This window comes from Rattus norvegicus, chromosome 1 (genome assembly GCF_036323735.1).
Source record: "Rattus norvegicus strain BN/NHsdMcwi chromosome 1, GRCr8, whole genome shotgun sequence".
Taxonomy (NCBI): Eukaryota; Metazoa; Chordata; class Mammalia; order Rodentia; family Muridae; genus Rattus; species Rattus norvegicus.
Window position 1 is genome coordinate 190,641,114 of NC_086019.1, and position 26,098 is coordinate 190,667,211.

The 26,098-nt window shown below is 45.8% G+C and overlaps 1 protein-coding gene and 1 long non-coding RNA gene across 2 annotated transcripts; one reads left to right on the forward strand and one right to left on the reverse strand.

Annotated features, from left to right (window-relative positions):
* Positions 1 to 2,752: 2,752 nt before the first annotated feature.
* On the reverse strand, positions 2,753 to 4,788 carry Nupr1 (nuclear protein 1, transcriptional regulator). The gene is made up of 3 exons (NM_053611.2): positions 4,591 to 4,788; positions 4,107 to 4,250; positions 2,753 to 3,035 (listed from the first exon to the last, which is right to left on the reverse strand). Exons 1-2 carry the CDS (start codon positions 4,700 to 4,702, stop codon positions 4,120 to 4,122), a joined length of 243 nt encoding a protein of 80 aa, NP_446063.1. The 5' UTR covers positions 4,703 to 4,788; the 3' UTR covers positions 2,753 to 3,035; positions 4,107 to 4,119.
* Positions 4,789 to 19,065: 14,277 nt separating this feature from the next.
* Positions 19,066 to 21,295, forward strand: LOC134483843 (uncharacterized). The gene is made up of 2 exons (XR_010060937.1): positions 19,066 to 19,521; positions 20,965 to 21,295. It is a non-coding gene; the product is annotated as an uncharacterized LOC134483843 (long non-coding RNA).
* The last annotated feature ends 4,803 nt before the right edge of the window (positions 21,296 to 26,098 follow it).

Below are 26,098 nucleotides of genomic sequence, written 5' to 3' on the forward strand. Positions count from 1 at the left end.
AGTTGGGTGTAGTATGTGACTGAACCATGAGCAGGTGCTGTTTGTTCTGCTTTCAAATGGATCCTTAAAAATGGATAGGTTAGGACTGGAGAGATGGTGAGCGGTTAAGAGCACTGACTGTTCTTCCAGAGGTCCTGAGTTCAATTCCCAGCAACCATATAGTGGCTCACAACCATCTGTAATGGGATCTGATGCCCTCTTCCGGGGTGTCTTCTGGTGTTGGTTGAAGCTGTGTGACTCTAAATGAGCACGGACGCACATTGTAACTTACTCTATATAGTGTAGTATGAACTTGCAAATCTCTGGGCCTTAGATTTCTTTTTTTTTTTTTTTTTTTTTGTTCTTTTTTTTTCGGAGCTGGGGACCGAACCCAGGACCTTGTGCTTCCTTCCACTCTACCACTGAGTGCTCTACCACTGAGCTAAATCCCCAGCCCCGGGCCTTAGATTTCTGTTTGGAAAATTGGGAGCACTAGTAGTGCATCCCATTGGGTTACTATAAGGATTAAATGGAGTCATAACTGTAAAATCCTGTTGCAGGGCAGGGGCAGATGACACTGGCAGACTTAGCAGGTCTTAGCATGTAGCCTTGCGTTGTAGCCTTGCGTTTGATGCTCTGCAGAAAACAAATGCTACAAACAAACAAATGAACAAACCTGTCCTAGGACAGCAGTCCAACACATGGGAACTGTTGCTATGGTTTCTGAAGCCGACGCCCAGATGCATACTGCTGCAAGCACGCTGCCCAGAGGTGGTGCTACCAATGCTATTTTAGGTTCTAAAGCCCAAAGTAGTACCATGTGTCCCTCTTTACAACATCTGTGCCTCAGCCCTGCCCTGGAAAAAAAAACAAGCAACTAGCAGATGTTAAAGCAATGAATGATTTGGGCTCACACTTTTACTATCAGCACTCAAGAGAGGCAGAGGCAGGCAGAGTTCTATGAATTCAAGGCCTTACTGGTCTACATAATTCCAGCACAGCCAAGGCTACTTAGTGAGATCTTATCTAAAAAAAAAGAAAAGAAAAATGAAAAAAGTCCACCCCATCACCACCAGGACAATTTTCAGAAAACTACCTGTCAGAAGAAAAATCTGTGAGTCTGTTAGTTTGTTGTGGCATCCCAGCGAAGAGAGCAACGGAAGGCAGAGAGAAGGCACATCAGAGACTCAGCCTTGCAAGCTGGGTGGCATCACAGGCATCCTGGACAGAAAAACAGAAGCTGCTTCCAGAGCAGGTGGTTGGTCTGTAGTCAGTTTCTGACCACAGAAAGCCGTTGCCCTGAGGTAGAATTTAACACCCTTCAAGAAAGCCAGTCCTATTGCTCTGGTACTAAGGAAACTAGGTGTTCCTGTGAGCACTGAGATAGGACCAGAAAGAAGCAAGCTCGCTCTCTCTCTCTCTCTCTCTCTCTCTCTCTCTCTCTTTCTCTTTCTCTCTCTCTCTCGATAGGGCATCTGTTGCTATGAGTCCAGCTGGCCTGGAACTCTGGAACTACATGAACTAGGTTGACCTCAAACCCATAAAACACTGCCCACCTCTATCTTCTGGATGCTGGGACTATGGGTGTGAGCCACCATACCCAGTCAGACCAGAAATTGTTCTAATGTTCCCAGCTGCACAGAAAGTGGCTGACTATGTCTCTAAGAGTTCCAGCCGACTCACAGCCTGCTGTAATGTCATTGATTCAGTAAGTACCTCAGCCTCTGGCCCTATCTACGTGAATGGCCTCCAAGCTCTACCAACTGGGTGTGTGAGACAGGGACAGAGGCTGGAGCTAGGGCCCTTTCCTCCTACTTTGGCTGAGTCTGAGTGCTGAGTAATGTTTCTGCCCATTTCTTACAGTATCCCCCATCTTCTTTCTCTAATAAGACTCTGCCCTAGGGGTTGGGGATTTAGCTCAGTAGTAGAGCGCCTGCCTAGCAAGTGCAAGGCCTTGGGTTCGGTCCTCAGCTCCGGAAAAAAAAAATGAATATGATAAGTGGGAGTGGTGGTATAGGATGCCTAGAAACCAACGCTCTGGAAGTTGAGGCTAGAGGGCCACTTGAGTTTGAGACCAGCCTCAATAAAATGGACTTAGCACCTGCAACTTAGGGATGTTTACTCACAGAGCTATTGTGTGTGCAAGAAAGAACATTCTACCTTGTTCGTCTGAGTGAAATTACAGGAGCCCAAACTCAGCCCTCAGGCAACTCTACACTTGTATCCAATTGTCTTTTCATTTGCCCCACGTTCGCCTGGAATTCTGGTCCTGGCACCCACCAACCCACCCTGCTTAAGGAGAACTTTCTCTTCAGTTCACCAAGCACCCTGCCCTGGAAGCCAGCCTGTCATTCCATGCTTGGATTTGAGCCCTCAGTTGCTTAAAACAAATCCTTTGCATATTTTAAACCTCAGGTTGTTGGGGTTTTTTTGTCATTTTGCAAATAGTATTAATAGAAACATTCTCTTCAAAAAGCAGCTCTACATAATAGGACCTCATTGTGCTCAAGAATGGGGAAGGGACTGGCCAGTTTGTCTCTGGGGCAGTATTGCAAAGAAACCGCAATTTCCCCAGAAGAGACCATAGAAACAGGCACCTCAAAGCATCTGCATACATTAGGTAAGGCAACAATACTGGACAACTGGTCACAGCCCCCTAAGCTACACAGTAAGAAAACTCCCATCCAGATAGTCTCCTAAGAGAGATACACCATGGACACAGCAAGATACAATACACACAAACACAACAAAGACAGCACAACACACACACAAATGCTGTCACTGTTGTACAGTTTATTGTTACTGCCACCCAAGGGCATCCAGTTTTTCCCACTGTTCTTTTTGGGGGTGCCTTCTTAGCTCTGCCCATCTACCCTCTGCTTCTCGCTCCTAACTTGCCCTTTAGCTGGGTCCGGAAGGGCTTTTTTTGGTGTTCCCTCTCCAGAGCCTCACTTAGGTGGGAAAGAATCAAGCAGGCCTAGGTCCTGCTTACAACTCCTAATTTCTCCAAGGTCCTGTATCCATTGCTGGGTGTGGTGTCCGTGGTCTGGCCTCATCTGTGGAGAGGGAAAGCAGATGATGAAAGGGACAGAGATCAGAGTTTGAATTCCCACCTTCCTGCTCGTATTTTCTATAACTTTAGAGAAGTACTTGGCTCTCTCTGCCTCAGTCTCCCTTTCCATAAACCAAATTTCCCCTCCATTGGAAAGGCTCTCTGGGAAACTTTTCTCCCCTTTGGTTGCCAGGGAACTTCAGTCAAGTATGGGTCTCACATTGTTCTAGATGTAGATGACAGCACTATTTTTTCATTTACCGATTTGCTGATGTGTTTGCATGCATGTGGGCACATGTGTATTCTCCTGGGCAAGTGCTACTTTGTGGAGGTCGGAGGACATCGAGGGTACAGAGGTCCTTGTACTCACAGAGAAACACTAAGAACGAGAAATGTCGATCACACAGAGTGTCTCCTCAATGGAGGAGGCAAGTCAAATACTTGCATTCCATCTAGAAATCTGAGAGTGGACTTTTGTTAACAACCCAGTGACCTTTCTGCTCTGTGTGGAGTCAGACTTCCCCCCAGCTTTTGCTATAGAGGCAGACCTCACTCGAATTCTCCAGACTGATTATCCCAGACTCTTCCCTCCCTAGAGCATTCCCCGCTCTTAGGAGAGATGTCACATCTACCTGCTGAACTCCATGCTATTGGTAGAGACCACACTAGATCCTAGGTCCTTCAGCTGTACAGAACCCACCCTCAGGGTCACGTGTACTTTTAAATGAGCTTCCAAGTAGTCACACCTTACGCTTTACTGTGCTCCCGGAATTGGACTGATTGTTGCCTAGAAACCTCTTCCCAAGTTGAACTGTGTTTTAAATATGCTGACAATGAACCCTCCTGGCATCAGACACCCTGAAATCTGATCCAAGTTGATGGAAGTCAATCTGAATGGGGTTTTCATTCTTATCACTTCCCTGCCTGGGTATCTGCAGGGCCCCCTCAAGAACACAGCTTGCAGTTGTTCTCTCCCCTCTTTCATTATGCGGATCCCAGAGATCAATCAAGCATAGGTTGTCCTGCTTGGCTGCAAGTGCCTCCCTCACTGCCTCTCTGGCTCTTGACTCCTCACCTCCAGCTCTGTCTCAGCGCCAGGCCTTTTTCCTTTCAGAGTTCTGGAACTTGGTCAGCAGCTTCCTCTCATGCCCACCAGGGCTGGGGCGGTTGGTGTTGGCAGCAGCTTCTCTCTTGGTACGTCCTTTCCGACCTCCACCGACTGGTTGAGCAGGCGTTAGAGGAAACAGGGCAGAGGAGGTGTGTGAGGTTCAGGGGACAGGCAAATAAATAGCTGGGAGCTTAGGGGTGGGTAGGGCAGGATGGCCAGAATGTGATGGTCACCCTGTACATCTGAGGCACTCTACCCTAGCTGTTTACTCATGTCTAGAAGGAGAGACACTCACTTGTGAGTTCTTGGGGCTAAGGAAGACAAACTCAGTAGATGAGACTAGAAAGGGGGTACTTGGGAGTTGGGAATAGATTAGCTAATAGATTAGGTAAGATGGGGTTGGGGGTGAGAAGAGGGGAAGCTGACCAAGGAGCTGCCATGCAGACCTTACCGACATAAGATTGGGCCAGGCTGTACTGGTCATACTCATCCAGGATCCCATCTTCGTCCTCTATGTTTACAGGTTGCTGGGAAGTGTGGGCTGTTGGTGGCAAAGTGGCCATCATACCTGGTCTGCTTTCTCCAAAGTCTTGCCTGTTTTCCAAATGTCTGCCCTCTCCCAGTTCCCTCACCCCTACTTATAACGCTGTCTCCTCCTTAGACCATGGGGCTGGTTCCCGCCCTCCAAGCCCTGTCTGATGCAATCTGGCCTTTTTCCAGAACTGGGTCCATATACACCAGTCCTGAGCAGAGAGGAGCACCCTCCCCTTTCTCCTCCCTCACAGGACTCACCCAAGCCCAGCTGTGTTTTTCCACGTGGAAAGCTCCTGCCTCTGGGGGAGGAGGAAGCAGACAGGATCTGGGTACAAACAGTCTTTGGGATGTTGGCCAGAGAGAGCAGAGGGCCGCAGAACACACACACACACACACACACACACACACACACACACACACACACACATACACACACACATACACACACACATACACACACATACACACACATACACACATACACACATACACACATATACACACACACACTTACACATACACACACATACACACACATACACACACATACACACACATACACACACACATACATACACACACATACACACACACATACATACACACACATACACACACACAGAGTACATTGTACATTGTAGTCTGGTTCAGACTCAGGAGTTAGTGGCAGCATACCCACTGAAAAGGGAGGGAGGAGAGACACTGACCCACTTCTCGCTAAGTCAGCAGTTCCTGTCACAACCAAGGCTTCTATTTTTAAGGAAAGTCCCCTCACTTTACTTCAATAGAGTTCCCAGGGACTTCCTCCTCATCCAAGGTGGAGGATAGCTATCTGGTAGAGACAGCAAATACTCTGGATTCCACACTCTGATTCCTGATCCACCTCCCTCTGCCCTGCTTTCTGACAGAGGCCTTCTATGGAGCCCAGGTTAGCCCTTGAACTTGCAATTCTCCTGCCTCATCATACTAAACGCTGGAATTACAAATCAGCTCAGATCCAGTGTCTCCTGTGTGACCTTGGTCATGTTACTTTCCCTCTCTAGTTGCTTCAGTTTTCCCCTTTAACAGAGGATAACCCCATCTACCTCCATTGTGAGAGGCTGCAGGGACATGAGGCCTGGAAAAGCCTTCACAGCAGCTGGGAATGGTATAAGGATTAGTCATAATTTTCCATGGTTTCCCACACAGCCACACAGTGTTTTTGCTGTGACCAAAGGGGGGGGGGGAGATTTAAAATAAAATACTGTGGGCTGGCAAGATGACTCAATGGGTAAAGTACTTGCCGCCAAGCCTGGCAACCTGAGTTCATCGGTTTCCAGGACCCCAACAGTATGGGAGAGAAAAATCTCCCACAGAGTGTCCTCTGACCCTCCCATGCCCATTCACACACACACACACACACACACACACACACACACACACACACACACACACACACGATAACTGCATGTGACTTTTACATTCTAAATAATACATTGCTGTGGAGGGCATAATGAAATAAACAGGTGTTTGTGCTTTGACCCCCCTCTTTGTTTTAGTCAGAGTCTCACCTTTGAGCTGTGGCTGGCTTAGAACTTGCTCTGTAGAACAGCCTATGATGGTTCTCTTGTGGAGTTTGTGTCTAGTGTTGAGTTTAGATCAATCTGCCTCTACCCACTGAGTGCTGGGTTTAAAGGTGTGCATTACCACACCCAGTCAGTATGAATTCAAGTATGAATTAATATTAAACTTTTTCAGGGGGCTGGGGATTTAGCTCAGTGGTAGAGCGCTTACCTAGGAAGCGCAAGGCCCTGGGTTCGGTCCCCAGCTCCGAAAAAAAAACTTTTTCAGTCCATGCTGGCCTCCCTTGTGTTATTTGTGTGGATTTGATAGGAATTAGTATGAATTTTAAGTTCAAATAAGAAAATGTGAAATGGAATTTTCTACTGCTCTTTATTTTTTTAAAAAAAGTTTCCATACAATGTAATCTGATTAAGGTTTCTCTTCCCCAACTCCTTGCAGACCCACCCACCCACCCACCCACACACCCACCCACACACCCACACACCCACACACCCACACACCCACACACCCACACACCCACCCAACTTTTTACTGTTTAGGAAACAAATGGGTAAATCCTTCTCCTCCTCCCCTTCCTCCTCCCCTCCCCCTCTCCTTCCTCCTCCTCCTCTTCTTCCTCTCCCTCCTCCTCCTCTTCCTCTTCCTCCTCCTCATCAATAGGAATGAAAAAAATGGAGGGCATGACTGCTCCTAGGTATGGGGGAAAAGGTTTAATTGTAGATATCTGTAAAAGTCCAGAGTGAACAGGGCCTTGTGGAAGAGACAGGGAGAGACAGGGAGGAAGAGAAGAGAGAGAAGAGGGCTGAGAGAAGAACCTTGGACCAAGTGGCCAAGAGACAAAAAGAGTATCTGGGAACCCAGATATAAGAGGTATACAAGAGGCAATAAAAAAGGCAAAGATACTGGTATGGCCAAGTTATATAAGAATCAGAGGTTGGGGATTTAGCTCAGTGGTAGAGCACTTGCCTAGCAACTGCATGGCCTTGGGTTCGGTCCCCAGATCCAAAAAAAAAAAGAAAAAAAAAATCAGAGAGACTGGGGGAAGGGAAGCCCAGCCTTGGGCTGGAGAGTTTAGGGTAGCGTGTGGGGTACACCAGCCAGGCTTGCTCCCTAGCAGGTGCTAGCAAAGCTGAGAGAGGCTGGCCGACAGCATCTGCTTTGACATGTTACTCGGCACCTCAGTTAGTCATTTGTCCAGAGGCTGAGTCCTAACAACAACACACACACAAATCCATAAAACCACAAAATCAGAAGCTATAATATGCAAACAAACAAAGGGCCAATAAGAACAATACACGTCGGAACAAATCAACGTGAGACAAAGCGTCTACAAAAGTACCCCACACAGCTTGAGCCTGGGCCTGGGGGCACGCTGCCTATCTGTGAGTTCATACGAGCATCAGTCCTGTTGTGTCTGGAAGACACTGCTTTCTTGGTGGCGTCCACACTCTCTGACTCTTGCACCTCCTCTTCCACATAGCTCCCTGAGCTCTAAGACAAGGGGAATTTTCTACTCTTGATGGAAGGATCCAAACCCTGTGAGTCATGTTAGCCCAGAGGGGGCCCACACCAATTCTATCTGCGTTGCTGTATCCAGGCAGGGAATTAGACAAAACATTCCACAGCTAAAAACAAAACAAAACTGGATTCCAGTAAAACCAAACCCTCCCAACCCGGGCCAGATATCAATTCCTCTGCCCATATCCACAGCCTGTGGACTCGCTAGTTGCTTCTTAGTTGATCTAACTCAAGTCTCAGCACATGAATTGGACCAGACCCCTAGGCCTGCTGGAGGACCATGGTCACTCTTGTTAAGAGGCTGTGTTTCTATTTGCTGCTTGCTTCCCTGAGCAAAAACAAAACCAAGCGTCTCTTTTCCAGATCCCTGTGTCGAGTACTTGCTTTAAAGCCCCAGCACAGGGGCGGGAGAGATGGCTTGTGGGTGAGAGCACCTGCTGCATAAGCAGGAATGGCTGCGTTAAGATCCCCGCACTCAGGTAAAAAGCCAGGCATGCTGGGTACACACCTCTGACCCCGACCCCGTGGACACTGCTGATGCAGACAGCAGGACTGCTTATTGGCTGTCAGCCTAGCTTCAAGTTCAGTAACAGACCCTGTTTCAAGGGAAGCAAGCCAGCATCCTCTGCAAACACACACACACACACACACACACACACACACACACACACACACACACATACACACGGGGGGGGCATGCACACATGCAGGTGCACACTCATAGGAACGAATGCACAAACACTCAGACACACATACACACACACAGGCGCACACACAAATGTTCACACACACATAGATGACCACAGAGGGAGTGCATATATCACAGTCCTACACAAACATACAAACATACATATATATATATATATATATATATATATATATATATATATATATATATATGGTAGATAGACAGACAAACAGGCAGGCAGACAGAACAGAGTAAAACAAAATGTAAACCTCAAATCAGAGCAGTGTTGGGCTAGTTGAACTCCAGAGAGGATAACATTATGAAGCCTGGCCCTGGTGGCAAGAATGAGAAGTTTCAGTTACTAAGGAGACAAAGCAAATTCAAAGCCTGTCTGGGCTACAGAATGAATTTAAGTCTAGCCTGGGAAGCTCTGGTGAGACTCTGTCCTAAGACGAAAAGTTAAAAGAAGACTAGAGATGGAACTCAGAGTAGAGAATAGCATGTCTAGGGCTCTGGGTCTAATCCCAAAAGCAGAAATAAACACAAGGGAAGAACACTTGAGGCAAAGCTGCCTGGTGTGGTGGCACCAGCTTGAAACCCCAGCACCAGAGGCTGGAACAGCAGGATTTCAAGTCAAGGCTCTGAGAAACTTTTTATTATCATCATCATCATCATCATCATCATCACCACCACCACCACCGCCATCATCATCATCTAAGGTGGCTAGCCCACCAAGGGCCAATGTTCCATAGATCTCACACTGTAAAATGTTAAAAAAAAAAAAAAACTTTAAAAAATTTACTTATTATACGTAAGTACACTGTAGTTATCTTCAGACACATCAGAAGAGGGCACCAGATCCCATGACAGATGGTTGCAAGCCACCATGTGGTTGCTGGGATTTGAACTCAGGACCTCTGGAAGAGCAGTCAGTGCTCTTAACCACTGAGCCATCTCTCCAGCCCCCCCCCCCCCCAGTCCCAGTTTTTTTTTTTTGTTTTTTTTTTTTTTTTTGTTCTTTTTTTTGGAGCTGGGGACCGAACCCAGGGCCTTGCGCTTCCTAGGCAAGCGCTCTACCACTGAGCTAAATCCCCAACCCCCCCCAAAACCTTTTAATCTTCCCTATCTGGTTTTATATAAAACCTTGCTAAGTCCCAGAATGTGATGACACAGGGCCCTCCATTTTTCTCAATTCCTTTGTGTGTGATTATAAATTAGCCAGTATTTTCAGATGATGAGGTCAAGCTCCTACCAATGAGGCAAGACTCAGTCACCACTAAAGTTGGAATAACAATTACATGAACTTCCTGCTCCAGTGTGCTTGCTAGCCTGGTTTGGGTCATGACTATAAAAAGAAACTGCCTTGCTGGATTATGTCCGATTTGTTTGTGTAGTTCTTTAATGTGTCAACAAGATTAACAAGGCCAGCCTGATCGGGGTTGGGGATTTAGCTCAGTGGTAGAGCGCTTGCCTAGCAAACACAAGGCCCTGGGTTCGATCCCCAGCTCCGAAAAAAAAAAAAAAAAAGAAAAACAAAAAACAAAAAAACAAGGCCAGCCTGGGTTACACAGTGAGGCTCTGACCCCAGATCAATCTTAAAACAAAGCATAAAAGAAACAAAGAAGTGCAGAAAATGATGTCCTTGGGACGGATCTGTGCGGCTTGATCACCATGACAGGAAATGTTTCCTCTCCTGTGACATAGGGTCGGAGTCAGGTTATAGGGGAACAGACTGTAAAGAGCTTACTACTGTCCTGAATGTCCAGCAAGATGGCAGGACAATCAGGACATGGGACACATGGAAACACGACTGTCCCACCTTTCTTTTCCTTCCCAAAGGCACACTGAGACGTCCCTGCTTCACCACGGCACTCCATGTTGTCACCTTCCAAGTTTCAGTTTGTTCCTGTGTAATTCCAGGACAACGAGAACACCTGTACGTGTGTGACAGGGCTTAGCCCAGAGCCAACATGTGACGTCCTGTTATTTCCTTATTCCTCCAAGAAGGAAAACAGAGGCTCCAGGGTATCTGTTTCAAGGTCACAGGACCCATGATCTCCACACAGACCCCAGCTGGGCAAACAGAGACAAGAATTTGCACTGAGTCATCTGCCAGGCCTCTCCCTCTGCACTCTTTTCTTTCCCAGGCATTGTGTCTTCTCTGGACCAGACCCTGCACAGAGCTTGTGGAGAACTTCAAGTGCCTTTTGAAAGCTCTGTGAGGTAGGGAGGTAACTGTTCTGTGTAGCAGTATACATCCCTGTCCAAAGTACCACATATGGTGTCACAGGCCTGTAGCCCAAGCACTCAGGGAGGCTGAAGCAGGAGGATCTTAAGTTAAAGGCCAGCCTGGGCAACATAATGAGACTTTATCAAAAATAAATAACAGACTAAACCAGGTCAAACAAAACAACAACAATAGACAAACAAACAAACTCCATACACATCAGCACAGCTTTTAGTCTCGCTGCCACCCTGCTCTAGTCTACCTTCTGCACAGCATCCACTTAGCATTAACAAAAGTATCTTTCTAGGCATGGTGACGCCCGCTTTTGATTCCAGCACTCCGGAGGCAGATGCTGGTGGATCTCAAATTCAAGCCCAACCTGGTCTACAAAACCAGTTCCAGGACAGCCAGAGCTACACAGAGGAAAACAAACCAAATAAAGTATCTTTTTCACTTTTTGAAAATGTGTCTTTATTAGAATCAAACCATTGATTAGACAGTGGTTTAAGGAGAAGGTTCTGGAATCCAGCTGCCTGGAGCCCAGGTTTTAGTTCCTCCCCCACTTTGTTGGTTGTGTGTCCTCAGACAAGTTATTTAACCTCTCTGTGTCTTTGTTTTCCCATTTGCAGACATCGGTGGGGTCTCTGGGAGCTTTAGAAGGACAATTCTTGGGGCTCATGAGATGGCTCATCAGGTCAAAGCATTTGCTGTCAGGCCTGAGCACCTGAGTTCAATTACCAAGACCCACACGGTGGAAGGAGAGAACCAACCAACTCCAGTGATTGTCCTCATACAAGCTCTGTATGCCCACCACTCCACCCTCTGCCCCCAAGGCACTCCTGTGCATACACACATACGTACGTACGTACATGCATGCATACACACATACATACATACACACATACATACATACATACATACATACATACTCTCTCTCTCTCTAACTTCAAAGTAGGCAGAATTCTTAGCTTGGTGCTGGGGCGCGCGCCTGTAATCTTAGCTGTTTGGAAGGCTGAAGAAGGGGATCACAAGTTTGAGACTGGCCTAGAAGACAGAGCAGAGTTTGTCCCCTCCTTATCCTTGTCCACATTATTCGTTCTTTCTCTTTCTTTGCTTTGAGACACCGTCTTACTTTGGAGCCCTGGCTGGCATGGAATCACTGTGTAGAGCCAGCTGGTGTTAGACCTGAGAAAAAACCATTTCCACAACTGTCTGATTAAGTAAGCTTTATTGAGAAGTGCACAAGGGACTGGCCAGATGACTACCTTACCCTAAGTTGGGGTTTCAGAGAGCAGCCCCTCACTGACTTTTGGGAACTCTTTTATGAGGAATGGGTTAGGGTTGATAGACACAGTTGTCGCTGATGGTGGTGGCGCATGCCTACAGTTCAGTGCTCAGGAGGCAGAGGCAGGCAGGCTCTGGATTTGAAGCCAGCTTGGTAGACAGAGTGAGTTCCAGGACAACCAAGGCTACCTGGGGAGTGGGGAGGGGGGACAAAAGAAGAGGAAAAAACAGCGGTACAGAGAATTGGCTGTTAGAGAGAGCTGTTAGAGAGAATTGGACAGAGAATAGGGGCACACAGGGCTCAAGGCTGCCTGTGGGGTAGATAAGTGTGACGGGAAACAGCTGTCGGGACAAGTGGCTGCTAGAAAAGAGGCAATAAAGATACAGTCATGGGGCTGGAGAGATGGCTCAGTGGTTAAGAACACCAGTTTCTCTTCCAGAGGTCCTGAGTTCAATTCCCAGCAACCGCATGGTGGCTCACAACCATCTGTAATGGAATCTGATGCCCTCTTCTGGTGTGTCTGAAGACAACAACAGTGTACTCATATACATAAAATAAATAAATCTTTAAAAAAATACAATCATGTCAAAGAATGCAAGAATACATTATGTCAAAAGGGAGCCATCAAGGTTCCTTGGAAGACACACTTTCATAAAGCAAAAGGGTATCATTTACCACAAGCTCAGGAGTTTATCAAGGCAAAGGCATGGGCATATATCATGGGGTTGCAGGTTCTGGGTAGGTTACATTAGGTTTAGGAAACAGAACTCATTCTTGTAAGGTATGGAGACTTAGTAACAGTGTATAACAATGTGGGTCCCCTTTTGCTTCATACTGGCTCCCCCCCCCCCCCCCCCCCCCCCGGAGCTGGGGACGGAACCCAGGGCCTTGTGCTTGCTAGGCAAGCGCTCTACCACTGAGCTAAATCCCCAACCCCATACTGGCTTTAAAGTCACAGAGATCCTCGGCCTCCTGGAGTGAAGAGGCAATGACCCAAAACAAAGAGCCTCAGGTGAGCTGCGGAACTCTGGACTGAGCTTCTGATTAGTACAGCTGCCTGACCAGGAAGTCGACCTCTCTTAAGAACCTCAGTTGGTATTTAACATGAGACTCATCGAACAGATCTGCAGACAGAATTGCGCGTCCCTCTGCTGCCCTATAATCACTATGATCCTTAAGCCCCCTGCACCTCAGAGTCTCTTTTCCCAAGGAGAGATTCCCATTCCTTGTCCTTCTCCCCCTTTTTATTTTCATATCACCTTACCAAGTCTAATCTAACACTGAGTGCTGGGCATTTAAGGCATTCACGATCATGGCTTTGCTTTTTGGCATGTGTGTGAAACAACTTCTCTCTACGTATCCCTGACCATCCTGCAATTCACTATGTAGATCCGGCTGGCTCAAGCTCAGATATCTGCCTGGTTTTGTCTCCGTAGTGCTGGGATCAAAGGTGTACACCATCACACTGGGCATGTTGTTTTTTAAAACAGGGGTTTACTATGTGTCATTGGTTGATCTAGAACTCATGATTCTGCTGCCTCCTCTGTGCTAGGTGATGTTTATAAAAAGATAAAGAGAGGAGGAATATGTTTTTGGTGAAAGTGTAATAAGGCACGGGGGAAGGGGGTACCTTAGCGACCAATGCTGAGGCATCCCTTCCCCTGAGAGACCAGCCACAGGACAATGGTATAGTATAGGATAGAGTTTATTCAGGGCATGGGGAGTTAAGAGGGTAGGGGAGAGAGAGAGAGAGAGAGAGAGAGAGAGAGAGAGAGAGAGAGAGAGAGAGAATAGGAATAGAGGAACTGGCCATGAGCATGAGGAAAGAGATGGGGAAGGGGCGAGAGCACAGAATGGGATGGGAGTAGAAAGCAAGAGCAAGAGCAAGAGAGAGAGGAGGGGGCAAGCAGCCCCTTTTATAGTGTCAAGCATATCTGGCTGTTGCCAGGCAACTGTGGGGCAGAGCTTAGACAAAATGCTAACTTAGACAAAATTACAGGTATGTGCCATTGCACTCGACTAAGACTCCATCTTAAGAAGAAAAAAATGACAGGCGAGGGGAGTTTATCAGCACAGTGCCTTAAAGATAGTATTGTTATTCACTAGGGCAAGCAACTTGCTTATCCTCCATGCCTTGAACACCCAGCTCAGCAAAAGACAACCCAAATACAGGAACTTTGACACGAGGCATCAGGACTGAGTGCTCAGCTTCTAGAGGCAGAGCCACCTCAATCGGGACTCACAGATGTCCACAAAGAGCCTAGGATACTCTGGGATGGAGTGAGGTAAAAGTCCCTGGCTGGGATCTTGCAGGAATAAAAAAGAAAGGAAACGTAAACACTGGGGGGGTGGGATGGAGGGGGCGGGTATTGGGTGCACCCAAGGAACCCAAGAAAGGGGTTCCTGGAAAAATCTAAAATTCCACTCAGATCAGTAGGAATTCAAAGTGACTCACTGGAAACAAAGAGTTAAGTTTTCACATCCTGTAGCCTCCAAGTAGTCAACTCCAGGGAATTCTGGGGTTTTGTTTTGTTTGGGGGAGGGGTTGCTGTTTATCACTCATTATACCTTTATAACTTTCAAAGAGGTTGCCAGGAATACCTAGTACAGCCCAATAATTACAGCTTGTGCCTGGTCCATAAAACCCTCAAACCCAGGGCTACATTGGGAATTAATTTCTCTTGGTTCTGAGATTGTATTTTTAGCATAAATGAATGCTGCTGTTAAGGAGTGCTTGGGAGATACTGGTGCAATCCTGAATTGCACACACTTCCCTGATACTCTGGTACTACAGGCAGAGTTTCCCCTACAGCAAGGAAAGAGGTGGGGGCAAGGCTGGGGATGTAGTTTACTTGGTTGAGTGCCTGCCTAGTATACTTGAAGCTCTTGATTTTATGTTCAGAACTTCATAAACTGGGTGTGGTAGTACACGTCTGTAACCCAAGATCAGAAGGTCAAGCTTATCCCAGCTACTTTTGCTAAAATTCCTTCCCTAGAGACATGAACACAAAGTCTACTTCTTCTTCTAAGGTCCCAACATCAAAGGAAGACGTGATTCTGCCTAAGCTTACCCTAGGGAAACAATGCATTTCTTGGGCTTCCTTTCAGAGCACAGGTAAGGGGGGTACCTACCTGTTCATAGGTGCTCCTTCCTCTACAACACCCAGTAAAGATGGGCTCCCCTTCCTCTGTGCTCCCCTGGCCTGTATACTCTAGTCTCTTCCCAGGTCATGTTCAATTAAGGCAGAGTTGCGAATGACAGGTGCTGGGGTTTTGTTCCCTGGATGAGCAGGTGAGGGTCTCATGAGCTTCCTCACTCCTCCATGAGCAGGTGTACATAGCCAAGAAACTCAGCTAGAACAATTTTTTTGCAAGGGGGTACAGTTGGACTCCTCAAGTCTGCAGTTACTTGGCTGGGATGATGACAGTCACAACAGCTACATAGCAAGTCCCAGAGCAGAGTGGGCTACATGATTAACAATGCTTTCTTGGGCTGGAGAGATGGCTCATAAATAAATAAATCTTAAAAAAAAAACAAAACAAAACAATGCTTTCTCAAACTAACCAACCAAACATCCAACCAACCAACCAGAATGCTATTTGCATGAAATCTGTTTAATAACAACTGCCTATGAGTTATACATAGGTGTCATACATTTTCCTGGTAACTAAAAGATAATGGACAAATAAAGCAACATACTAGAAGAATATAGAATAAGAATGCAATTTCTGGGGCTGGAGAGATGGCTCAGTGGTTAAGAGCACTGACTGCTCTTCCAGAGGTCCTGAGTTCAATTCCCAGCAACCACATGGTGGCTCACAACCATCTGTAATGAGATCTGATGCCCTCTCACATAAAATAAATAAAATCTTTTAAAAAAATGCAATTCCTGGATACAACCCAAGAGACTAGCAATCACAATCCCCTTTTAATCTTTTCAAAACAAGATTTCTTCATTGTGTTTTATGTGAGTGAATAATTTGCTTGAATTTATGTCTGAATCATGTGCACCCTGAAATTGTGGGCAATTGTGAACCACCAGGTAGGTGCTGGAATCAAACCTGGGTCCTCTGCAAGAGTAAATGTTCTGAACTGCTGAGCCATCTCTCTCTCCCTCACAGTCTCATTTTACAGATAAAGAAATCAAATCCCATTTAACAGAAGAAAGTAAGGACCAGGGCTGAGCATGGAGTTCAAGGCTAAAGCATGTCCTTAGCCTTGAGAAGACCAGATGTTGATGTCTAGATCTGCAAGACAAGATGATAGAAAATAAGAACCAGAGAAGCATTCTCTATTGCTTGAGCGTTTGGGCACAGGCCATTGCAAGAGCCCTGCCTATTGCTGAGGATCTGAAAACAAACAAACAAACAAAAAAAAATGTGCAATACTCAGAACCTTGTCCTCAAGGATCCAGGGAGGAAATTACCATATAGCATAGTAAGTAGTGGGAGAATAATAGGCTGCTTGATATCCCTTTTCCAGAGAAGGCCATGTAAAAAAGACAAACAAAGTCAGCTGGACCAAGACATCTCAGAAGTGTCCCAGGAAATTAAGGAGGAAAGCTTAGTTAATCAAAGGAGTATAATTCTTTTTTTCTTTTCTTTTTCTTTTTTTTTTCCGGAGCTGGGGACCGAACCCAGGGCCTTGAGCTTGCTAGGCAAGCGCTCTACCACTGAGCTAAATCCCCAACCCGAGTATAGGGAATTCTAGTCCGGGATTCAGAGGCAATAACCCAATCTCAGTTCAGGGAAGCTCTAAAAACTCAGCCTGTCAAGTTCACCATAGTAGCACACACCTGAAATTCCAACTCTCAAGAAGCTGAAGCAAGGAGATCATGAGTTCAAGGCTCTCTGGGCAACTTAACAAAACCCTGTCTCGGGGCTGGGGATTTAGCTCAGTGGTAGAGCGCTTGCCTAGCAAGCGCAAGGCCCTGGGTTCGGTCCCCAGCTCCGGAAAAAAAAAAAAAAGAAAAAAGAAAAAAAAAAAAAAAAAAAAACAAACCCTGTCTCAGAAACATAGAAGCAGGCTGAGCATGCTGACACATGCATTCATCCCTTCACTCATAAGGTAGAGTCAGATGGATCTCTGTGAGTTTGAGGCCAGACAGGTCAGGTCTACTAAATTAATTAATTAATTAATTAATTAAGGTCCAGGCCAGCAAGTTGGCTCAGCAAGTAAGTGCTGGGTCACCAAGCCCAAGAACCTGACTTATGTCTTCAGGACCCATATCACGAGGAGGGCAAGGACCAACTCCTGCAAGTTGTCCTCTGTCCTTTACATGTGTGTGCTATGACATGAAGAACACACACACACATACACACACACACACACACACACACACACACACTGCACATACACTCACAAAATAAACATTACCAACAACAAAAGTACTATCTCTCTCTGCTCACTGACAAGGATCAGCACATAGGATACACTCAGGGGAAGATACTACGATTTGCAAACCCTTGGGCTGAAGAGATGGCTCAGCAGTTAAGAGTGCTGACTGTCGGGGCTGGGGATTTAGCTCAGTGGTAGAGCGCTTGCCTAGGAAGCGCAAGGCCCTGGGTTCGGTTCCCAGCTCCGAAAAAATGAACCAAAAAAAAAAAAAAAAAAAAAAGAGTGCTGACTGTCCTTCCAGAGGTCCTGAGTTCAATTCCCAACAACCACATGGTGGCTCACAACCATCTGTAATGAGATCTGATGCCCAATTCTGGTGTGTCTGAAGACAGTGACAGTGTACTTATCATAAACAAATAAATCTTTAAAAAAAGGTTTGTAAAATCTCTCATTTTAAATGTTATGATGTTTGAAGAAGTAGTTCCTTCATAGTATAGACTTTTACTTGAGCTAAAAATGTTTGTATTCATCGGGTCTGTTCCCTCTAGAAAGAACATCTGTGACTAGGTGAGAACACTGTCAGCTGCCCTGCCACAGTCAATAGAGAGGCTGCTATGTACAAAGAACTTAGCTTGTTTCATTTTGAAACAGGATATCTCTATGTTGTCCAGGGTGGCCTTGAGTCTCTAGGCTCAGGTGATCTGCTTGGCTCAGTCTCCAAAGTTACTGGCATTGCAGGCCTGCGTCACCACATACTTGGCAAGAATTTAATAAGTCTGATCTAATCGGTCTGTAGCTGCTCTCAATGCTCAATTGTGTCACCATGAGATGATATGTATGTCACCATGAGATATGTATGTCACCATGAGATATGTGTGTCACCATGAGATATGTGTGTCACCATGAGATATGTATGTCACCATGAGATATATATACTCTCTGCCAGGGCAAACTGCTCCCGTAGACCTTAATATATAAAATAAATTTGTATAGTCTGCATAGTCATAAAAAGAAGGAGGGGGGACCCCAGGACTAGAGCCATGGCTCAGAAGTTAAGAGTGTTAGGTCCCAGCACTTTAGGCAGTTAACCACTACCAGAAATTCCAGTTCCAGGGCATCTCCTGCCCTCTTCTGGCCTCCCAGGGTAACTGTAAACACACTTCCTCTGGTTCTGGTTCAAGCATGCGCCTACATGGCCTCCGGGGAACACACACACACACACAGACACACAGACATACACACACACTAATAAAAACACCTAAACATGGCGGTGTACAACTTTAACTGCAGCACTCTGGAGACAGAGGCAAGCAAATTTCTTGAGTTTAAGGCTATCCTTGTTTACCTAGTAAGTTCCAGATCACCCAGGACTACACAGTGAGAGCCTGCTCAAAACAAAACAAAGCAAAACTAAAAAGAAAAAAAAAAAAAAGGAAAAAATAAAATTTAAAACAAAAATAGAAAAGCTATAAAAATAACTCAGTATTGTTACTAGTCATTTGATTCATGAATAATGACATATAGTCTCCATCTGATTTTGTTTTATTAATGTAAACAGCTCAACTATTTTCAAAATCATTCATGGGGGTGAAAAAAAAAACAGCCAGAAAAACCTTAACAGCCAGGTGTGATTTTGTACCTATATAATCCTAGCATTCTTTATAGGCAGAGGCAGGAGGATGGTGGCAAGTCGGAAGCCAGTGTGAACTACATAGTGAGATCTTGTCTCAAGAGGCAGTGGGAAAGGTGCCTGGTTCTCAGCGTGCATGTCGCTCTTGCAGAGAACACGGATTTGGTTCTCAGAGCTCACAATGGTAACTATGGCTCTATGGACTTTTGTATGTGTGCAGGTTCATTGTGTATGCCTGGTACCTGAGGTCACAACAGGGCATTGGATCTCCTGGAACTGGAGATGGTTGTGAGCTGCTATGGGTGCTATGGATGACCCTGGGTTCTCTTCAAGAGCAATAAATGGGCTAACAGATGAACCATCTCTCCAGCTCCCCCCTTCTGCTGTGGGGGCATTGCGCAGAGACCCGGATTTCCTCACATGCTGTGGGTTTTCTGTGAAAAGGGAATACTCTGGTAAGCACCCCAGCTGACTCCTCTAATTGAGTCAGTGGAGTCAATCTCCTGCATCACTGCAACTCTATCCGGAGAACTCAATTCCTGGCCCTGCAGAGCTGAAGAGCAAAGTCTGTAGCAGTTGTTCCACCAAAAATGTTGCTTGTAAGTCTTCCCAAGCAAGGAACTAAGAATCTGCACCTTCCTGTGCCCTTTTATTTAAGGAGAAAATTCTCAAGCTGGCCTCCATCCAGAGACTGTCCTGCCTCTGCCTCCCAAGCACACCACTGCTCGGCTTACTTAAATATTGACATTAAATGCCACGCTGAGAACACAGAAAGGAATCTAGCCTTCATGAGTTGTTTAATATCTAAGAAATAAAATTTAGTATCTAAGGAAAAAAGGATAGACATGAATCAAATGCCACAACTGTTAGATGGAGGCTTCTAGGTAGAGTACTTGCCTAGAAAGCCCAAGGTCCTGAGTTCAATTCCCAGAAATACACGCCTCTACCATGGTTTTGGCCTCTATTGCCTAAAACTGTGACTTTTGTACCATCGCAGTGACAGAGATCTACACGATATTGTGAGAGACTGGAAGAGAGGATGACCCAGTCAGGAAGATCTTTAGTAAGAGCCATGGAGACAAAGAAGGGAGATGGGGCTGGAGAGAGAAAGATGGCTCAGCCATTAAGAGTATCCTCTGTTTTTCCAGAGAACATGGTTAGAGTTTCCAGCACCCTTATGGTGATTCACAACCATCTGTAATTCCAGGTCCACCTGAAGGGTCCATTTGAAGGGAACTGCAGGAAGAGTGGATCTAGGGGAGAGGAAAGGTGGAGGAGACATACTGGGAGGAGAAGAGGGAAGGGAAACCAGTAGGGATATATGAGAGAAGAATAATTTTTTTAGACATATTTATTGTGTATATAGCATTCTGCCTGCATGTCTGCCTGCAGCCCAGAAGAGGGCACCAGATCTCATTACAGATTGTTGTGAGCCACCATGTGGTTCCTGGGAGTTAAAGGCAGGATGTCTGGAAGAGCAGCCAGAGCTCTTAACCTCTGAGCTATTCCTCTAACCCCCGAAGAATAGATTTTTTTAAAAATTATTTTGTGATATATTTTTACTTTGTGTGTATTGTGCATGTAGGCACTTGAGTGCTGCAGTTAGTATGGTGGCCACCACCTTCTTTTAGTTAAAAAAATGTTTTAGGGGTTGGGGATTTAGCTCAGTGGTAGAGCGCTTGCCTAGCAAGCGCAAGGCCCTGGGTTCGGTCCCCAGCTCCGAAAAAAAAAAAAATTAAAAAATGTTTTAAAGATAAGGTCTTCCTATGTGGCCTTGGCTGGTCTAGAACTGTCTGCCTCTGCCTTCTAAGTTAAGTATGTGCCCCCACTCCTGGCCTTAGTTAAATTTTATCACCTATCACATTTATTTATTGTGTGTGTATGCACACGCATGAGTGCATGCACAGATGCATAGGTGCTGTGACATGAGTGTGGTGCTCAGAGGACACCGTGGAGGGGTTGGTCTTCTCTTTCTACCACATGGGTTGGTCAGACTTGGTGACAAGTGCCTTTACCTGCTGCACTCCCTTGCTGTTCCTCAGACTCTTGGCACAGACTCCGAGGTGTTGGAACTAGAGGCATGCTCCAGCACACCAGGCTAAAGACAACAGAAAAACCCTGCAGCTGCAACAGCAGAGGCCAGTGGACTCCGTGGATGTGGGACGTACACGAACTGTGTTCTACAACTCAATATACATGCAAAGCATTCCCAGCAGGGCCAGGTGTCCCACAAATGTGTTTTTATCTTGTAGGCACTTGGTGGGTTGACTGTAAGGTTGGAGGGAAATGGGGTGTTAAGGACAACCTCCAGGCTCTGGCTCTGAATAGTATGTCAAGTGAGTGCCAACAAAATGAAAACAGAGGAGAGGATGATATTTCGTGCTGTTTTGTTTTTGTTCTGTGACAGGATCCTATCATCCTGGCTGTACTGGGCAGAGAGGCTGACCTCAAACTCACAGAGATCCTTCTGCTGCTGCCTCCCAGGTTCTGGGACTAAAGACATGCACTACCACCCCAGCTAGGTTTGTTTGTTTGTTTTTGAGACTTATGAGGAGGAAAACTCTATAATCACACACCCACTGCTTCTTCTCTTTTCCTTGTCCTCTCTCCTCTAAGCTGGCTTTTAACTCCTGGGTCCAAATGTTCCTCCTGCCTCTTCCTCAGAAGTAGCTGGGACTATAGATGTGAACAATAAGGATTAACTAAAACAATAATAAAAACAAACAAACAACCACTAACATATATAGAAAACCAGGAGTTAAAGGCACAAGGGAACCCACCAGACAGCTGCCTCTCCCCAAATCAGTATTTCAGATAGAAGAGATAGAAGTCCCTCCTTGGCTTTTGGGGTCCCTTTTATTGGGAATGGGTTAGGGTTAATAGAAAACAGCCACTAAATAATTATAAATTAGCAACTAGAGAATTGGCTGTTAGCATTGGACAGAGAATGCAGGCACTCAGGGCTCAAGGCTGCTTGTGGGGTAGATAAGTGTGACGGGAAACAAGATGAGTGGCTGCTAGAAAGGAGGCAATAAAAATAAAAGCAAGAATAATCATGTCAAAGGAAAGCCATCAAGGTACCTGGGAAGACACACTTTCATAAAGCAAAAGGGTGTATCATATATCACAGGTTCAGGAGTTTACCAAGGCAAAGGCGTGGGCATATATCACGGGGTTACAAGTTCAGGGTAGGTTGAAAATTATGGTTTGTGTTTGGTTTTGAGCTGGGGATGGGGGTGGAAGGTGGTGGGGAGGGGATTAGGTGCATATTTTACCTATCAAAGCAGACCTGGCTTCCAGGTTCTCCCAGCATCCCTCAGTCTCTAACCTTGAGCTTTCCCCCAGAGGTTCCTCCTCATATGATCCAAACATTTTGAGGTGGAGAATAACCTATCAGTTTGCAGGACACATCAGGCTTAGGAAACAGAAACTTGTTTTTGAAAGGTATGGAGCCTCGATATAATGTATAACAATGTGGCTCCTGGTTTGTCTCACACTGGCTTTAAAGTCACAGAGATCCTCTGCCCACACCCACCCACCCCCGCCCCACCCCCAGTGAAGGGTTAAAGCTAGCAAGCAACTCTGCTTCTAACCTTGCGTTCCTGTGACTCTGCTACTGCCTCTGTGACTTCCCCAACTGTAGCTAATGGCTCATGGCTTAAAAGCCTGGGGGGGGGGGGACCTGAGAAATTTTTGACCCAGAAGTTGACAAGCTGATAATATCTGCAGGAAGTTCTGAGCCAGTAAACAGGAAGGTCAACACTGACCTAGAGAATTTAGGGGGCAAATCTGCATATGAAATCTTGTACAAAAATTCCTGAAACTCCCCAAGTCCCCTGTGCTTCTGGGCAGTCTCCACTCTCAAGGCAGACCTCTGCCTCCATTGTTCTAATTACAGACAGTATGCCTCTTTGCAGGTAGGTCTCTTCTCTTTTCACATCACCTTCATCAGTCCTGATCAAACACCGAACCCAATAAAACTTTCTTCCTTACATCACCTTTTAAAGGATATTTTGAATCACAGCAACAGGAAAAGAAACAAAAACCACAATTATGAACCCTAAATGTCTCAGGATGAGCAGCTATGTCCATATTTGACATTCAGCAGAGAAAGATGCTTTGACCTTGGCAAATGGGAAATTTGTAGCAGGGCGTGGTGCCCTAGGTTTGTTACCAAGCACCTGGGAGGCAGAGGCAGTGGAATCGCCCATGCAAGGCCCACCAGCCTCAAGTAATAAAACAGGGAAGTGGCAGAGACCCAAAGTCTCTATGAGTTCAAGGCCAGCCTGGTCTACAGATCAAGGTCCAGGCCAATCACAACTGCATAGTGAAATCTTACTTCAAAACAAAACAAAAGACAAACAGCAAACTAAATTGCTGGGGTACATTGTGTGAAGGTGTGCCTCTGAATACTCAATCGTTGGTTTTGTACCTGCAGAGAGCTAAATGCTGGCAGGATCTTGATATTGTTACCTCTGTGGCCCACCATTGGCCTTATGCTTTACAGATATTCACCCTTCCTCATTAGCTACGGGCAATCTAGCATTGAATCTGAGTGTCTGTAACAAAGAGCTAATGTCAGGTCAATAGCTGGCAGGACGTAGAGGGTGAAACTTCTGAGAGACAAAAAGAGGGAGAGGGAGGGATGGAGAAAGGGAGGGAGACAGACAGAGATAGAGGCAGAGACAAAGAGAGGCTCTGAGAGAAGAATTGAGAATTGGGAGGTGCACAAAGGTAAATGGATGGACCAGAGCAGAACAGAGAGCTAGCCAAGTGGCAGGACGCAGTTCCAGGATGAATAGGGTTAAACTACATGGCTGGCTGGAAGACTGCTCTAGCTAGAAGACCTAAGCTTTAAAATATTAAAAAGCTGCTGTGTCATTATTTATACCACTGGCAGTCAAAAGTCCTGTTATACTAGACAGTAAAACATGTGTAATTCTTTGTTTGAGATAGTGTATTCTGCCTTTTTATGTAGTCCAGGATGTCCGGTATAACTAGGTCGGCCTTGAACTCACAGACATCCTCCTGCCTCTGCCTCTTGAGTGCTGGGGAGTGAGCTACCACACCTGGCTCTGGAATTCATAATATAATTTTTCCAAACTTATGGATGTAGAACTGAGACAGGATGGGTGGTGGTGTCATTCACTGTGCCATGATAAGAAATACAGTGGTGGTGCGCACCTTTAATCCCAGCACTTGGGAGGCAGAGGCGGGTGGATCTCTATGAGTTCAAGGACATCCTGGTCTGTAAAGTTCCAGGACAGCCAAGATTGCACAGAGAAACTTGACGGCCCCCTGCCACCTGCAAAAACAACAACAACAACAATGTAAGTCAACAACGTAAACAATATCAGTCAACAACATTCGTAAGACTGATGCTGAAGAGATGGCTCAGCAGTTAAGAGCACTTGTTGCGGGGTTGGGGATTTAGCTAGCAAGCGCAAGGCCCTGGGTTCGGTCCCCAGCTCCCACAAAAAGGAAAAAAGGAAGAGCACTTGTTGCTTTTGCAGAGGACCACAGTTCAGTTCCCAGCACCTACCTGGTGTCCCAGAGCCATCTGTAACTCTAGTTGTAGAGGATTTGATGCCTTCTGTCCTCGAATACTAGGCATACACGTGGAGCGCATACATATATGCAGACAAGCCAGTCATATACGTAAAATAAAGAAAAGTACTTCTTAAAAGAATGGAAGGTAGTTTTCTTACTTGTGTTTTTAATTTTTTTAGGTTCATTTTATGTGTATGAGTATTTTGCCCGCAGGTATGTATACATATGCACTGCAGCAGAAGGCATCTAATTCCCTGGAATTGGCTCTGAGGATGACTGTGAGCCACCACTGGTTGTGGGACTGGAACCCAGGTCCACCATAAGAGGAAGGGCTCATCTTGTAGTTAGGCATTCTCTGAGCCTTGGTTTTTGAGCAGAGTCTCATTATATAGCCATAGGTAACCTAAAACTCACCATGTAGACCAGGCAAGCCTTGATGCTCTGCCTCTGCCCCTGGAGTACTAGGACTGTAACAGGCCCCGACCTTAGCATAACTGACTCCATGATGGAAGTGTCATTCATCTGCTGTAAAACTCAGCAGATAGAAAACATCACCTAGCAAAAATGGAAACAAAAGTCAAATCCATCAAAGTTCATAGTTGTGGGAAGTCTCTTAAGATACTTTGTCAATGTACCTTTCTCTCTGGTTTCTGTAATTCTGCTTCTTGCTGTTGTTGTTAACTGAAGTATGTCAATCCAGACTGTGCTTTTTGTGCTTAAAAGCTCACCCAGAGAAAGGCTAGGGGCTACCCTGGAATACCAAGCAGCCAGGGTAATTGCTGGCCAGCTAATAAAGACTTTCTGTGGCTTATACCCATTTCTAAGTGGTCTTCTCTGATGAATATCCCCAACAGGATTACAGGGTTATAGAAGTGCACCACCAGTGCACCACCATGCCTAGTATTCTAGTTTGATTTTTTTTGAGACAGTGTTTCTCTGTGTGGCCTTAGCTATCCTAGAATTTCTTCTGTAGACTGAACTGGCCTTGAAGTCACAGAGATGTGCCTACCTTTGCCTCCCAGGTGCTGGGACTAAAGGCATGCACTGCCACTGCCTGCCTGTAAGTTTGATTTTTGTTGCTATAAAACATTTTAACTGAAAGCAACTTAGAGAAGAAAAGGTTCATTTGGCCTTTTTTTTTTTTTTTTTTTTTTTTTTTATTAACTTGAGTATTTCTTATATACATTTCGAGTGTTATTCCCTTTCCCGGTTTCCGGGCAAACATCCCCCTCATTTGGCCTTTTGAAGCAACAGCCCATCACTGGAGCAAAGTGGAGCAGGAATTCAGTCAGGATATTTATGTAAACAGGGAGGAGTGCTACTTGCTAGTTTGTTTGCTCACTGGCCCAAGTTTAGCTGCTGTGCTCTCTCTCTCTCTCTCTCTCTCTCTCTCTCTCTCTCTCTCTCCCTCTCTCTTCCTTCCTTCCTTTTCCTGTGTGTGTGTGTGTGTGTGTGTGTGTGTGTGTGTGTGTGTGTGTGTGTGTTTCAAGACATGGTTTCTCTGTGTAATAGCCTTGGCTGTCCTGGACTTGCTTTGTAGACCAGGCTGACCTCAAACTCACAGAAATCTACCTCTTCTTCCTGAGTGCTGGGATCAACGGCATATGCCACCATGCCTGACTTCTT